A 15,617-nucleotide genomic window follows, 5' to 3' on the forward strand; every position below is an offset into this window, starting at 1 on the left:
AGAGAAAGAGAGAGAGAAAGAGAGAGAGAAAGACAGAGAGAGAGAAAGACAGAGAGAGAGAGAAAGAGAGAGAGAGAGAGAGAGAGGGAGAGGAAAGAGGCATAAAATAATTCATTTGCATTTAATTGTAATGGTTCAAAGAATGTTCGGAAAAATGTTCGGCCCTCCAGCACGTTCACTTCATCCAATCTGGCCCTCTTTGAAAAAAGTTTGGACACCCCTGGTCTATAGGCAAGAATAGAATTAACACCCAAGTGTTATGATTGCTGTGCCTGAGCCCTGTTCTTCCACCAAAAAAGCAGAGACGAAAAAACAGGAGTGCCCCCCCACCCCCTTTTTGAAATATTACTTAATGTTGAGAAACATTTCCCTCTACCAACTGCTATGAACACGTTATGGTCAGTTGTGAGGGGACACTGTAATTTAGAAAGTGGTTGTGAATGCCCTAGCCCAGGCTTTCGCAATTTTGGTAGCTTTAAGATAGGTGGTCGCAGTATGTGTCGTGGGAATTCTGAGAGCTGAAGTCCACCCATCTTAAAAGTTGTCAAGGTTGTGAAACCCTGCTCTAATCCAGAACAAAACATTCAAACTAGAAGTGGGGCTTTCGTGAATATACCTTTGCCGCAAAACTCGTCCGTGCTAATCACTTTCCTAATCACTCTGTATAAAAAGCTACTTCCAGGTCCTTCCTCATGTATACATCGGCAAGTGGACGTAGTCGCTATTTCAAATATGCCACGATTTCTCGCAACAATATAAAAAACCTGAGAGAATTCGTAAAAAAAAAAAGAGGGACGAAGCTCCATTAAAAGAAACCTTTGAATTTTAAAACTGTTTTGTTCTCAGGACTCTTCATTTTCGGTGAGAGGTATACAACGAAGTCCTACCTAGGCTGTCCGCAGAAACTCTGCAATTCTATTCACGGGGGGAGGAGTCCTGCAAGAGCATGCGACGCTCTGCCCGCTGCGTTGCGTCACTTCCGCACTGCGCGGGAGAAGCCGGGGAGCTGCGCGGAGGACCCTCTTCTGTGGGTGGAGCTGAACTCCTCCGCCTCTTCGGGTCAATGGCGGTTTGTTTATGCGACAGAGAGAAGGAATTCGGGATTCACGCTTAATTGTGTGGTGTTGAGGAAAGTGTCCTCTGTACATCTTCAGAGGTATCTTCTGTCTGTCCGTCCGTCTCCTTTTCCTCGTTGGGCCCGGACAACGCAGATAGAAACTAGGAGACCAAGTTAAATCTCAGGTCGGAGGTTTACGGACTGAGGAAGGGAAGTAATGGTATGCCACTTGCTTTGTACTTACGATGGATGTTGCTAGGACTACAAAAGGCAGGCATAATGATCAAGAGAGGGGAGCACTTCCATGGTTGGGCTAGATGTCAACTTTGGTTAACGTGTGTAGAAATTCTCCCTTCTATTCATTTATGAATAAAGGGTTATCCAGTGGAGCTGGCGTAAGATTCAGAACAGATTAAAAGAAGTTCAGCTTTATGCAGTATCAAGCGTATCGAGTTTAAATTGCAGTTTCAGGTGTTGGGTTCTCAACCATAAAAGGTTACGTGGCTCAGGGCTGGAGTAGCGATGGCACCATCTTTCTTCAATTGCCTCTGCCCATGCTACAAATCTGGCAGGTTGAGCAAGCTCCAGTCCCATCACTGAAACCAGTGGTTCTCAACTTCGACTGGCTGGGGTATTTGGGGAGTTTAAGCTGCGAAGGTTGACAACGCCATTTTGTGAGCTCCTGGATGGCTTTCTTCTCTGTCATCATTCTTGTCCTTTGGGTTACCATTCTCCCGGAGGTCTGTTCAGCCCTATCCCTGCTCTGCTTTAGAAAGGAATAGAAAATGTGGCTTTTCAGAAAGCCCAAGATGGTAATTAGGGATGATTGATGAGGGATGGCAGAAATGAGCTTTTATGTACCTCTCCACAGTTTAGTGAGTTTTTCTTTCTGACTCGATGGTGATATATAAGTCAAATAAATACAGTACAATAAACTGCTTATTTTTCCCACAAGTTATAACTCTGAATTTGAATGACTTTTAAACTCCATTGAAAATTAATGTTGATAATGATTATTATCACCAGTATCACAGGCAACTTGTCTCTCAATGTTAGATGGTGGAAAACAAACAGGAGGGTACTTCTGCCCTTATGATCTGCCTGTTGGCTTTCCATAGACATATGACTAGTTATTGTGGAAACAGTATTGGAACAGATAGATCTTCCATCAGTTCCAACACTATTCTTCTACCATGCTTCTATTTTTAACCTATTTTTTTAAAATCCTAACTATTTCCTGAAAAAATACAGTATTAGCTTTTATGGGAAAGAGTGGTTAATTTAAGGAGATGTTATAGAATAGTTACATTTATCTGAGCTGTTTTATTCAAGGTGGCAGTATGATTAATCAGATGTTCCCATGTTTGTATGCTTTGTAGCTGAATAATTTATTGTAAATTTTGACTTAATGGGCCATGTTTTAACAATAGACAAAATCTGCCTATATGCCATATGCTTCTGAGCATGTGTATAATTCCATTCTCATTTTATGTGTTTGTAAAATGCATAAAATATGCATGCTTGTTTCCATTCCCACTCTACACATAGATAAAACACAAAAGATGCATGGGTAAAATTTCATTTGAATTTGATAGCTTATTTAATGGATGCCTCTTTCTCCTATACCAGGGGTAGGCAACCCCAAAACAAAACACTGGGAGCCGCAAAACCCTTTTGATATCTAAAATGAAGATAACACTGCATATATCCTTTTTTACCTTATATATATATATATATATATATATATATATATATATGTATGTATGTATGTATGTATGTATGTATGTATGTATGTATGTATGTATGTATGTATGTATGCATGCATGCATGCATGCATATGTGTTTGTGTGTATATATATAATAAAGGTAAAAGATATATGCAGTGTTATCTTAATTTTATATATCAAAAGGGTCTCTCTCTCTGTCTCTCTCTTTCCTCTCTCTCCCTCCCTCTTTCCTCTCTCTTTCCTCTCTTTTTTCTTTCCTCTTTTTCTCTCTCTTTCTCTCTTTCTCTCTCTCCCTCTTTCCTCTCTCTTTCCTCTCCCCCTCTCTCTTTCTCTTTTTCCTCTCTTTCTCTCTCTCTTTCTCTTTCCTCTTTCTCTCTTTCCTCTCTCTTTCCTCTCTCTTCTCTCTCTCTCTCCTTCTCTTTCCTCTCTCTCCTCTTTCTCTCTCTCTTTCCTCTTTCTCTCTTTCCTCTCTCTTTCTCTCTTTCCTCTCCCTCTTTCTCTCCCTCTTTCTTTCTCTTTCCTCTCTCTCCTCTTTCTCTCTCTCTCTTTCCTCTTTCTCTCTTTCTTCTCTCTCTCTTCTCTCTCTCTTTCTCTCTCCTCTTTCTCTCTTCTCTCCCTTTCTTCTCTTTCCTCTTTCTCTCTCTTTCCTCTCCCCCTCTTTCTCTTTCCTCTCCCCCTCTCTCTTTCTCTTTTTCCTCTCTCTTTCCTCTCCCTCTCTTTCTCTCTCTTTCCTCTCTCTCTCTTTCCTCTCTTTCTCTCTCTCCCTCTTTCCTCTCTCTCTTTCCCTCTTTCCTCTCTTTTTTCTCTTTCCTCTCCCCCTCTCTCTTTCTCTTTTTCCTCTCTTTCTCTCTCTTTCCTCTCCCTCTCTCTCTTTCTCTTTCCTCTCTTCTCTTTCTCTCTCTCTTTCTCTTGCCTCTCTCACTCTCTCTCCTCTCTTTCTCTCTCTTTCCTCTCTCCTCTCTCTTTCCTCTTTCTCTCTTTCCTCTCTCTCTTTCCTCTTTCTCTCTTTCCTCTCACCCCTCTCTTTCTCTTTTTCCTCTCTCTTTCCTCTCCCTCTTTCTCTCCCTCTCTTTGTCTCTCTCTTTCCTCTTTCTTTCTCGCTCTCTCTTTCCTCTTTCTCTCTTTCCTCTCTTTCTCTCTCTTTCCTCTCTCTTTCTCTTTCCTCCTTCTCTCCTCTCCCTCTCCTGGTGAGGAGAGAGAGAGAACGAAAGGCAGACAGCGCCGAACAAGCGGGGAGGGAGAGTAGGACGGGTGGCACGGCGGCGGCCACTGCAGCATTGTTGGGGGTCCCAGCGGCCGCCGCCCCCACCGCATCCTCAGCCGAATGGGCTGGGAGGGGGAGTAGCACGGGAGGCAGCGGTTCCGGTGGCGGCAGCGGCGGCCACTGCAGCATTGTCGGGGGTCCCTGCTGCCCCCGGCCCGGCCACCGCCCCCGCCGCGTCCTCAGCCGAATGGGCGGGGAGGGGGAGCAGGACGGAAGGCAGTGGTTCTGGTGGCGGCGGCAGCACGGCGGCAGCCACTGCAGCATTGTCGGGGGTCCCCGCCGCCCCTGGCCCGGCCGCCGCCCCCGCCACGTCTTCAGCCACTTCGCCGTCGCAAGAGGAGGGCGCCAAGGCTGGGTGCACCATGGGTGGCCACGCCGGCAACGGGGAACACCGCCGTGGGGATGAGGGGGGGTCCTGACCCGCCGCCGCCCTTGCAGCCCAAGGTCTCCTCCTCCTGCAGCACTGAGGGTGGCGGCGGTGGCGGCGAGAGGATGGCGAAGTGGCGCGGCTGCCCGCTCGCTGCCGCCTCTTCAGCCTTGCTTATGCAACGCGGCGGCAGCAGGACGGTGAAGTGGCGTGGCTGCCCGCTCGCCGCCTGCTCTTTGGCCTTGCTCAGCGTGACCGGCGGCAGCGGGAGGACAGCAAGAGGACCGCGCAGCAGGTGGGGAAAGGGCCGGGCAGGCACCGCGGGGGAATGTCTCAAAAGAGGCCACGGGAATCCGCTGCGTGTGAGACGGCCGAAAGGTGCAGGCAGAGAGGGGAAGCTACAGAGACCCCCAGCGACCCCCTCGACTAACAGAGGCGGCGGCGGAGCAGGGCGAGAGGAGACCCGCCGGGCAGGGAAGAGGCACCCCGAGGCCGGCCACCCGCTGCTCCTTACCAGGGACACCTTTCCAGCAATCCTCCCGGCCACCACGTGCAGTACGAAGAAGGAAAGAGGTTTGTGGGCAGTCCCACAAACCAGAGAAGTTCAATCAATCAATTCAAACTTCATGAGAAGTTTGAATTGATTGGTTGAACTTTTTTAGTCCCACTTTTTTTTTCCAGACTGCACATGGTGGCTGAGGACAGGGAGCTGCAGGAGATGGCTGAAAGAGCCGCATGCGGCTCCGGAGCCGTGGGTTGCCGACACGTGCCCTATACCCTTTAAATTGTGGAGCAACCTATCTGTGTTACCTATATCAGGACTTTTCAACCTTTTCATTGATTGTACTACTTTTAGGATATGGCAATATTCGAGTATTACCAGTCACCTAGCAAGGTGTCAAAAACTTGACCAAAAAAAAAAAAGGAAAAAAGTGATCAAGTACAGGTAGTCCTTGACTTACAACAATTCGCTTAGTGACTGTTTGAAGTTACAGTGGCATTTAAAAAAGTGACTTATGACCATTTTTCACACTTATGACTATTACAGCATCTCTAGGGCCATGTGATTTACATTCGGATGCTTGGCCACTGATTCATATTTGTGACGGTCACAGTGTCCCAGGATCATGTGATCCCCTTTTGCAACCTTTTGACAAGCAAAGTCAATGGCTGGGGGAAGAGTCCACGTTACTTGCGCTACGCTGCCCAGCCCGGTTTTGGCAGGCAGTGGCACGCTCTCCTCAACGCATGGAGTGGCTGGGCTGGACGTGGCGAAGCTAGCGAGAAGCCGAACCTTCCTGGGCATGCTTGTGAGAGTCCACGGGTGAAAGGGAAGCGTTCAGAACACGGTCAGCCGCTGGGGCAAAACAGTGACCCGGGACACCAGACCCCACACACTCGCCGCCTCCTGTGCGCGTGCCCAGGCAGATTCGGCTTCTCGCCAGCTTTGCCTCTCCTGGCCCAGCCTCTGCGTGTGGTGAGGAGAGCATGCCGCTGCCTGCCAAACCGGGCAGGCTGGGGACTGGGTGGCATAGCGCAAGTAACATGGACTCTCACACCCTCGCGGCACCCCATCCTCCAGAGCCCACAGAGCCGGGGTGTGAAGTGGGCGAGGGCCATTTGCTGGTCTCTTTCAGGGGATGGTGCCTTTCTTCCTCTTGGAGGGTGACCCCTCCCCCGCTGCGTTTCTCACCTGTTTTTTGCTGCCACCTGTCTACGCGCCTGGCATGAGGTTGTAGATCGGCTCCTGGCTGGCCTGTTTTATTTCCTCTCCCCCCCTCCTTTTCCCTTTGGTGCAACTCCAGCTGACTCCTCGTCCCAAGGCTTCCTCTTTTTTCCCCTCTCTCCCTCTCCTGCCAAAACTGCCTCCTTTTATAGCCTCTCCTGTCTCTGCCTTCCTCCTCCTTTCTCTTCTGGGTGAGCCGGAAGTGCCGATCCTGGGGCCTTTTTTTCACCCCAGCAGCCATGCAGCTCCCAAGGACTCTCACACTGCGCTGTGAGAGAGTCCTAACATTTGTCTGAAATGGTATACGGTTTCCTGCCTAAGCAGGGGGTTGGACTAGAAGACCTCCAAGGTCCTTCCAACTCTGTTATTCTATTCTAGGTCATATACACATTTACTGTGTGTGCACAATTATTAGGCAAGTGAGTATTCTGGAGGATTAATTTTATTATTGAACAACTACAGAGCTTTTGGTCAATTCAAAATATTAATAAATCTCAAACGTGAATATTTAAGAAAGTAAAAGTGAGGTTTTGGCTTTCTTAGGAGAATATATGTGCACAATTATAGGGGAAATTATTAGTGTGCAGAATTATTATGCAACTAAATGAAAAATGAAAATTTGCCCATCTCACTTATTTATTTATTTATTTATTTTACAAAATTTATATGCCGCCCTTCTCCCCATGGGACTCAGGGCGGCTCACAGCATGTTAAAACAATATACAGAATTACCCCTTCTAAAAACCAATTAAAATCCAAATATTAGTGGCTGTGACTATTTAAAATCATTAAAAATTATCCCTATTTAAAATTCACCCTAGGTCAGGCCCGNGTGGGGAAAGAAATCAAGAAAGGTGACTCTGAGACGGGGGCCCAAACAACCAGAATGGAAGCAGGAGATGGAGAAATCCCTGCACGCAAGTGAAGAGGAAGGGAGCTGGGCACCGTACTCGGGCTGGATCCTAGAGAAAGCAATCGACCTAATGAAGCGAACTCTCAGCTCCCTAGGAGAGGAGAATCCTGAGCCCTACACCCGCCCCAGCTCCTGGAGCCGCAAAGGGAGAGACACCGAAGGGGAAGTGGAACCTGCAGCCCCGGGGACATCTGCTGATCCAGTAGTCCCCACTCTCCGCCGAACCACAGATGGAAATCTGAATGGAAGAGGCTACCACCGAGAACGAAGGCACCGATCCATTCAAAGACGTCCGCCGCTGGAGGTGAAATTCAAAGGGGAGCCAACACGCTTGGGATTTTTCCTAACCCAAGTCCTCAGCTACATGGAGGAATACGGGCAGGACATCCCCAGCGACAAAGCCCGTATCCGGATTGCTTTCGCTGATTGTATTCAGGGCCCTATAATCCACGCATAAGCGTAAAGAGCCGTCCTTCTTTTCCCTAAAGAGGACCGGGGCATCCACTTTAGGCTTGGCTGGCTCAATGAACCCCCTTTCTAGGTTTTTCTTTATGAATCTTTCCATTTCCTCCTTCTTTGGGCTCATGGAGTATAATCTTGGCTTCGGGAGTTTTGCCCCAGGTTTGAATTCAATGGCACAGTCTGTGGGTCGGTGGGGGGGGGGGGAGCTCATCCGCCCTCTCCTCACTGAAAACTTCAGCAAGGTCTCTGTATTCCTCTGGTATTTCTGGTAGTCCCTTTTCCTCTTCCATGGATGCTTTTTCTGTTCTTGATTCCAGTAGCCCCCCTTGGGATTTTAAGTCCATAGGGTCCCCCTTCGGGAATTTGATTTCTGCCGTCCTCCAATTCACCCAGGGGTTCCATTTTTGTAACCATTCCATCCCTAAGATCATTGGGCATTCCATGCCTGGGGTCACCACAAACGTTATGTCCTCCTCATGTTTGCCCAGGGAGAGGTGTATTGGTAAAGTGGCTAGGGTAGCCACTTTACCAATACACCTCTCCCTGGGCAAACATGAGGAGGACATAACGTTTGTGGTGACCCCAGGCATGGAATGCCCAATGTGCCATTGAATTCAAACCTGGGGCAAAACTCCCGAAGCCCAGATTATACTCCATGAGCTCAAAGGAGAAGGAGGAAATGGAAAGATTCATAAAGAAAAACCTAGAAAGGGGGTTCATTGAGCCAGCCAAGCCTAAAGTGGATGCCCCGGTCCTCTTTAGGGAAAAGGACGGCTCTTTACGCTTATGCGTGGATTATAGGGCCCTGAATACAATCAGCGAAAGCAATCTATACCCTCTGCCCCTCATGAAAGACATGTTGTCACACCTCTCGAAAGGGAAATTTTTTTCTAAACTAGACCTAAGGGAAGCTTACTATCGCGTGAGAATCAAGGAAGGGAATGAATGGAAGACCGCATTTAACTGCCCCATGAGGTGCTACCAATTCAAAGTCTTGCCATTTGGATTACAAGGGGCCCCCGCAGTATTTATGCAATTAATCAATGATGTTCTAAGGGACCACCTATTTAAGGGGGTCCTTGTTTACTTAGACGACATTCTTATCTTCACCGAATCAAAAGAGGAACATGTCAACCTAGTCAGAGCGGTTTTAAAGAAACTGCGAGCCGCCCACCTATATGCCAAACTCTCGAAATGCGAATTCCACCAGGAAAAGATAGACTACCTAGGTTATCGCATATCCCCACAAGGCATTGAAANTACAAAGCACAAGCCGATAAAAAAAGGATTGAGCCTACACCATTCATTATAGGAGAAATGGTGTACTTATCTACAAAATACCTGAAGTCCCTACAACCCTGTAAAAAACTGGGACCAAAATATATAGGGCCTTTTCCAATTAAAAGAATCATAAACCCAGTAACAGTAGAATTAGAATTACCAAAAAATCTCAGGCAAAAACACCCAATTTTTCATTGCAGCTTGCTGAAACGAGAGCATCAGTCATCATTACGGCCTAAAATCCCCCCACCACCACCTCCAATCATGGTAGAGGGCGAACAACACTTCGAGATAAAGGAAATCTTAGATTCTAGGAGATATCATGGAGCGACTGAGTACCTAGTTGCATGGAAACACCTCCCTGTCTCGCAAAACGAGTGGGTCCATAAACGTCATGTCAGAGCCCCAAAGCTATTAAAGAAGTTTCACACAGAGTATCCTAAAAAGCCTGACTATTATACCTGTTTTGTTTTCTTTCAGGTGGATCTCTCTTATTTTAAGGGGGCAGGATGTCAGAATCCAAATATATTCCATCTCTAGTTATCAACTATGAAAAACCGCATTTCTGCCTTCTCTGGATTCTGTCATACGATGAAGGGAAGGGGGTGAACAAAAGGGCTTTATGGCCCTCACTTCCTTCAGCCTACTTCAAAGGGACTGGATGTGGATATCACCAAAAGGACTAACAATAACAATGGGGGTCATTAGCTTTCATGTAATCCTTTCTGAAGTCTCCTCCCGGCAGTGAGGAAAAGGGGGTGAGAATGTAATGCCTGGGATTGTTGCTGGGAGAAGGGGGTGATGGGGTGGTGGCTAATGGGGGATCCCTTAAAACCTTGAATGGGAGAGCTTGGACCCAAGTCCTGTCTAGAACGCCTGCATCCAGCTTTCTCTTAATAAAGATGCCTGTTGGAAAAAATATTCCAGGAGTTCTGTCTTCTTAAGATGCAAAGTGGGGTGGGTCCTTACAGTGTTGATCTCCTTAGACCACACCCTCCCTCATTACACAAATACACATCACCTGATATGCTCATATCCACTAAGCATTTAAGTTTATATAGCTTGGAGGTGGAAAATATGCATGACAATGATATAGTCAAAATACTCACTTGCCTAATAATTGTGCACACAGTGTAGAAGCCTAGCATATCTTCTTTTTGGGCCAGTGTCCTATTTAGTCCATCTGTTTCATTTTTCATGTTAGGTAACAATACTGAAAACAAGATATTTCAGAAGAGGATGGAAGGCCAAATGACCAACTTAAATAGGTTTAGTTATCATTGTGGCAGTTAACTAACCCAGGCGTGGTATTTTCTTACGTACTGAAGATGTATTTTCTGTGAGAATAAAACCATATATATTTGTGTAAATTTGATTAGCATTTTTCTTTCTTTATAACTTGATTTTTAAACCATTATCTTAAATGATTTGGGCCTGTAACCAGAATAATAAGTTGTTATTCCACAAGTGATTTATGGTGAGATACTTGTATTTAAAATTGTAGTTTAGTTTCAAATTAGATTTGACGGTGAGAGAACTGCTCAGTGTTTTCTAATGAGTTGTGTAGTTTTAATGAGATGCCATGTTGCATTTGTATCTTAGATACAGATCAGATGCATTTGAGGTATACCTTAGATATCACAATTCAATTCTTAAATTGGAATATGTCTTGTTGGAAAAGTAACATTGCAAATCAGCCCAAGAGTTGCTTTGGATTAAAAAAAAATCAGCTTAAAAGGATTGTTTTTGTTTATTAATTTTTATGACTTACATTGTATATTCCAGGGCTAAAAGATGAAAGCCAAAGGAATCTAGACAAAAGCTGTTTATATATTAACACCAAAAATGAATCCAAATACTCCTTTCAGTGGACATCCGTCAGGAGTGTTTCAAGCATCATCTGGTGTGTCAACTGGAATGTTTTCAAGTCAGCCACCATTCCAGTTTAATCAGCATTCTCTCTTTGGATTGAACAGTGGAGGAGTAAAGAATCCAGGATTTACTCACTTGTCTGACTTTACTATTACTTCAGGACTGCATAATTCTTCAGGGCAAGGCTTGGGATTTGGGCAACTTCCAGGGTTTACACAGTCGTATTCTCTTGGACAAACAACAACATTTGTGACTTCTGCACCAATGACTGCTTCTGTTCCCAGCAAATCTGGGTTTAGTTTCAGACCACCTGCAAATCTTGGCAGTTCTCAGAGTACTTCTGCTTTTGGAACTGTGCTTGGAGAAACTTCAAGTGATGGTTTTGTGAGATCAGATTTTGGTTTCAAAAGTCCTGAAAGTGCAGTGTTCAAACCTATCTTTGGGACTAATTCAGAACAAGAGAAAATACCAACTTCGGCTGTTTCTTTTTCTTTTCCAGGCGGTGTAGGAAAATTAACCCCTTTTGTCATTTCTCAAGAATGCAGCACTTCAGGTAATACTGGTTTCAATTTTTCCAAACCAGTCAGTAGTAGCAGTACTTCAGCAGTTTCTTTCAGTACTTCTTTACCGAGTAAGACTCTAGCAGATGATAAAAAAAGACCCATGGCTCTCTTTACAAGTCCTGGTAGTTTTTCTTCTTTTTCAAACTCATCTTTGCCTTTGAGAGATACTTTCCAAATTAACAAAACTAGCAAGATGGAACATGAAGATTTGTTAATCCCAAGTGAGCCACTTCCCACTCTTGGGAAAGGAATGAAAAGGAAAGAAGAACAAGAGCATTCCCCAAGGCATCATGATTATGACACTGATGAACTAGAACCTCCATCAAGGAATGATCATGCTTCTAATAAGCGTCCTGTTAGACTGAATCGTCCGCCTACACAAGGTCTATTTGGTAGAGTATTACAAGATGTTCTGAAAAGCAACAAAAAGGAATCTAAAATTGAGCGTGTTCCCATTGAATCTGGAGAAATGGTAGCAACGAGTGTGGCAGGGGGAAGTCAGTCTGGTTTTATAACGGCTAAGCCAATATCAACACTAAGAAAAGAAGAAAAGGGAAAATTGAAACATGGTAGGTAGCAGAGTTTAAAAATAATTAATCAAATGAAAGTGGAAATGGTTGCAATTAATTACATTGTAAGTAGTGATCTGCTTATAAGTAGAGCATTTTGCATTTTAATTGATAGATGTGACTTTGAAATATAAATGCTTATTTTTAATCAATGTTCAATTACTTCCAGATTCTGCTGCCTCAAACCCTTTGCGTCGAAATCGGAGCACTGGGAGCATAGAAAGCCTCAGATGCTCACCAAGTGAACTGACAGCCATCCAGTGTAAAAATATTCCTGATCATCTAAATGACAGAAATGTTCTTCACAAACATTTTGAGAAGTTTATTAAAATCCAACAAATCCGTACCAACCGTAACAAAAAGCTTGCCATTGTACGCTGTTTTGATCATGTGAGTTTTAAAATATCAGAAGATTAATATCTATAGAGGATATATATTAGACTTACTGGGAAATTTACTCCATATGCTTCTAAAGTTGGTTGGCTACTATCATATTTTGCAATTTAATGTTGGCCACACTATTTAAGTTGCAATTAAACACAAATTTCATTAAAATTATTGGGATATCAGTGGCTATTCTGAGTTGTATTTTATAATATATGTTATAGAAATGGTGACTATAAAATAATTATTTTACTTAGCTTTCAAAAAACATATTTTTCCCCCAAATAGTTAACTTCATGACATAAAACTTTCTAATCGATAATATCAGGTCTGCATGTTGACATTTTCTTAATAGTAGAAATTGCATCCTTTGAAATGGAAAATTCCTGGAAAAATTAAATTATTGTGGAAAATTGAGACAGAAAAACTATTGGCATATCAAACAAACATTTGCCCTCTTGAGGGATCAATTTCCTCATTCAGTGAAAGAGTGGATTTGATACAAGATGTAGGCTGTACATGTGCTAATTAGATACTATAATAATTGTTACTACAGATACAACTTTTTTCATTGTACTCCAGACATCCATGTACTTAATAAATATAGGATAGATGGACAGTATAATTTTCAATACTATATGAATTCTGGGGGAGAATGAAGAAAAATCTCTAGAGCAGATGACTTTTCCCAATAGCTTCTGATGGCAGAAGATATATGAAATCTTCCTCTCAGTTCTTACACTTTGACAAACAAACCTCACTGGACCTTTTCTAAAACATTTTAATTATTTGGCATTATTGCACTTGTTTGTGTTTAGTTTGTGTGTGTATGTATGTATGTGTGTGTGGGGGGGGGGAGATTGCAAGAGCATGTTATGGTAAAGCAAAATGTTCCAGGATCTTATCAAGCCTGGTTATCTTTCACATTTCACTGAATGAGAAACTTGATGCACAATTTATTCTTTTGTGCTCTGCCATTTTCCTCATCAGATTTCACTAAAAATTCAAGAAAATCATCTTTGCATTGTTTTAGATTATAAGAGATTGCCAGGACTAATTTTTCACTACTTACTTTACTTCTTGATTTCCTTATTCTAATAATTTGCTTTATTTTGTGCCTGAAATGTATATGTAACTTGTCTCAAGTTGTAACTCTTATTTCACTAGAGAAGAATGGACATTTCATGTAAATCCTGCCTCTAGTGTTATATTGGAATATTTGCTCTCACAAAAAATATCCTGTTTCCCATAAGGATGAGTAATTTTTAAAAGCCTTCTTTATATAAGAAACAGATGCTGTCATTAAATCATGTTATATAACATTTTGTATGCCACTTTGTTCCTAACTAACCTTTCCCCCCCTCTAGGCATCTGCTGTTTTGGCTAGAAAGAAAGTAAAAGACTTACACAAAGATATAGTGACAAATTGGCATAAAAAGAAACCAAGTAAGCTACTTTGTTTTAAAGATCAAATATTAAAATATTGTAAATATTTTGTGTTTCATAGAGAGTCTACATACTGTATATTGTGGGATTCTTTGTAGAGGTCCATTGGCAATGTCTGAACCTTTTATTAGAATTTGTGACTTAGTCAGACATGCATGAACAGTGTTACCTCCTTAGCTTTCCCACATCATTTCTTCCTGTATGAAAAGCTTTCAGTTCAGCCTTTGATTAATTATCACTTGTTATGTCATTTGAAACTAGAAAGCAGTGGTTAATTTTAATCAATAGTGGTTTATTAAAATGATTTATTTAAATTGGCTGTACTAAAAGTTGCAGCTTCTCAGAATTGAAGGTTAGTGTTTCTGAACTCTCCTTTATCCTCTTTTAGGCAAGGAGAAGGAAAGTTTAAGGCTAGGGATGGGGAGAATCTAGTATTACTCATTCTGAACATGAAAAATGTCTGAGAGGTATATTATTTTTGTGCTATGCAATAAAATTGCACCCCAGAAAAATACTGGGGTTAAAAGAAGTGAGAAAGTAGGAGGGGTTGAGGGGAAAGTTGGAGGGATTATAGCAAAATGAGCATGTTTTACTCCTGTCACATACAAATTAAAACAAGAGAACCAAAAAAACCCCAAAACACTGGTATAGGTTTTCTGGCCTCAGTCCTCAAGAGTGCAGAACTAGAGCATGGTAGAAGTCACAACCTAACTGCAATGTTGACATTTCCTTTATTCTCAAAACCGTCTTATTCTCCAGCATGAGGGATGGATAATCCACATGATTGGGTTTCCTGAAGTCCCTTGTACCCAATAAGACTAAGTCTGAGATAGCCATGCCTCTTGCCTGGTCGCACATGCCCAGTTCCGACTTAGTCTTCTACCCAGACAAGGCGTGTTGGTTCTTCGCTCCAGACTCAGGTTTTATTAAACTATTTTTCCTTTCAGTAGGTTATCTCTCCCTTCTCCCTTAAATCCCTCACTGTTTGTTTCTTCATTCCCCCCCATCCCTCCGTTTCTTTTTACAGTTGTTAATTTTCAGTTTTGTGTTCCTTTTGCCTTGGCAAAGGTATTTAAGGATTGGAGGGGTTTTTGTTTCGTTTTAGCATCCCTGCTTTGTTTTCTCTCTTTGTTGTGGCCTTCGGAGCCTGGGGGTTGTGGAGTCTTTTCTCCGCTCGCCCGAGCTGATTGATGGTTCTCCACGGAGGCTGGCAAACTCAGCCGAAAGGGAGCCTTTCGTTTAGCTGGCTCTCTTGCTGCTGCAGTAAATTCCTTTTGGAGCTTGATTGCTTTGGGGGAGCGCGGGACTGCTGCTAAAGCCCCAAACTGCAGCAGATCGCCCTAATCTCTCTGGATGAGTTTCAGTTCATTGTGGTGTAATGGCCGCCATTTTCGCTTTCGCTTTAGCTGCCTCCTTGCAGGCAGAGCCACATGGCAGGTGTCCGCCATTTTAAAATTGAGGCCTGCACTGCAGGAGAGGCGTAGAACACCAGTTTGATCGCCACGTGTCTGGCGGCCGCCATTTTGTCATCGCCTTATTGCATTCCGACTGCTCAACTCCTTCATCGTTAATTATAGAGGAGTTTCCAAATCAAAACCAAATTTCTGCCAGTGGCTGGTTTTTCTGTTTCCCCCCCCCCCTTTTATTCTGGAAAGCAGAAATAGGGATTTCAATACCACGTTGTTCCCAAACACTTATCTTTCACATTGCCCCTGGCAGGTATAGAGTATGCACTTATTTTCATTGGGAGTTGGTCTCCCCTTGCCTATTCTTCACTAGCTCCTAAACATAACATACTGTGCCACAGTGTTTTCTCCACGGGGCTATATACTGGTCTTACCAGTTCTGAAAATTTCTTTTGGGCCTCAACTCCTAGCCTGTTTCTGACCCACCCTCAGACTTGTTCTGAAGGGTCTCAGGCCTCACCTATTCATAGGTCACCAGGTTAATCTTCCAGCCTTCATCAGCCTGGACATCCCACCCTCA

General features: G+C 43.7%; 2 protein-coding genes across 2 annotated transcripts in view; one reads left to right on the top strand and one right to left on the bottom strand.

Moving 5' to 3' along the window:
* Nucleotides 1-956, bottom strand: part of YBEY (ybeY metalloendoribonuclease) — a 6,652-nt gene extending 5,696 nt beyond the window's left edge. The window contains exon 1 of the mRNA XM_015825563.1: nucleotides 617-956. The gene's annotated coding sequence lies outside the window, so the exon portion shown is untranslated. The remainder of the gene's footprint in view (nucleotides 1-616) is intronic.
* A 67-nt stretch (nucleotides 957-1,023) lies between these two features.
* MCM3AP (minichromosome maintenance complex component 3 associated protein) overlaps nucleotides 1,024-15,617 on the top strand; it is an 87,985-nt gene continuing 73,391 nt past the window's right edge. Inside the window, exons 1-4 of the mRNA XM_015825506.1 lie at nucleotides 1,024-1,277; nucleotides 10,583-11,801; nucleotides 11,971-12,191; nucleotides 13,553-13,631. Coding sequence (XP_015680992.1) covers nucleotides 10,643-11,801; nucleotides 11,971-12,191; nucleotides 13,553-13,631 — 1,459 coding nt within the window. The 5' untranslated portion in view covers nucleotides 1,024-1,277; nucleotides 10,583-10,642. The remainder of the gene's footprint in view (nucleotides 1,278-10,582; nucleotides 11,802-11,970; nucleotides 12,192-13,552; nucleotides 13,632-15,617) is intronic.

This window comes from Protobothrops mucrosquamatus, unplaced genomic scaffold (assembly GCF_001527695.2).
Source record: "Protobothrops mucrosquamatus isolate PMUCROS unplaced genomic scaffold, P.Mucros_1.0 scaffold_199, whole genome shotgun sequence".
In the NCBI taxonomy this organism is placed as follows: Eukaryota; Metazoa; Chordata; class Lepidosauria; order Squamata; family Viperidae; genus Protobothrops; species Protobothrops mucrosquamatus.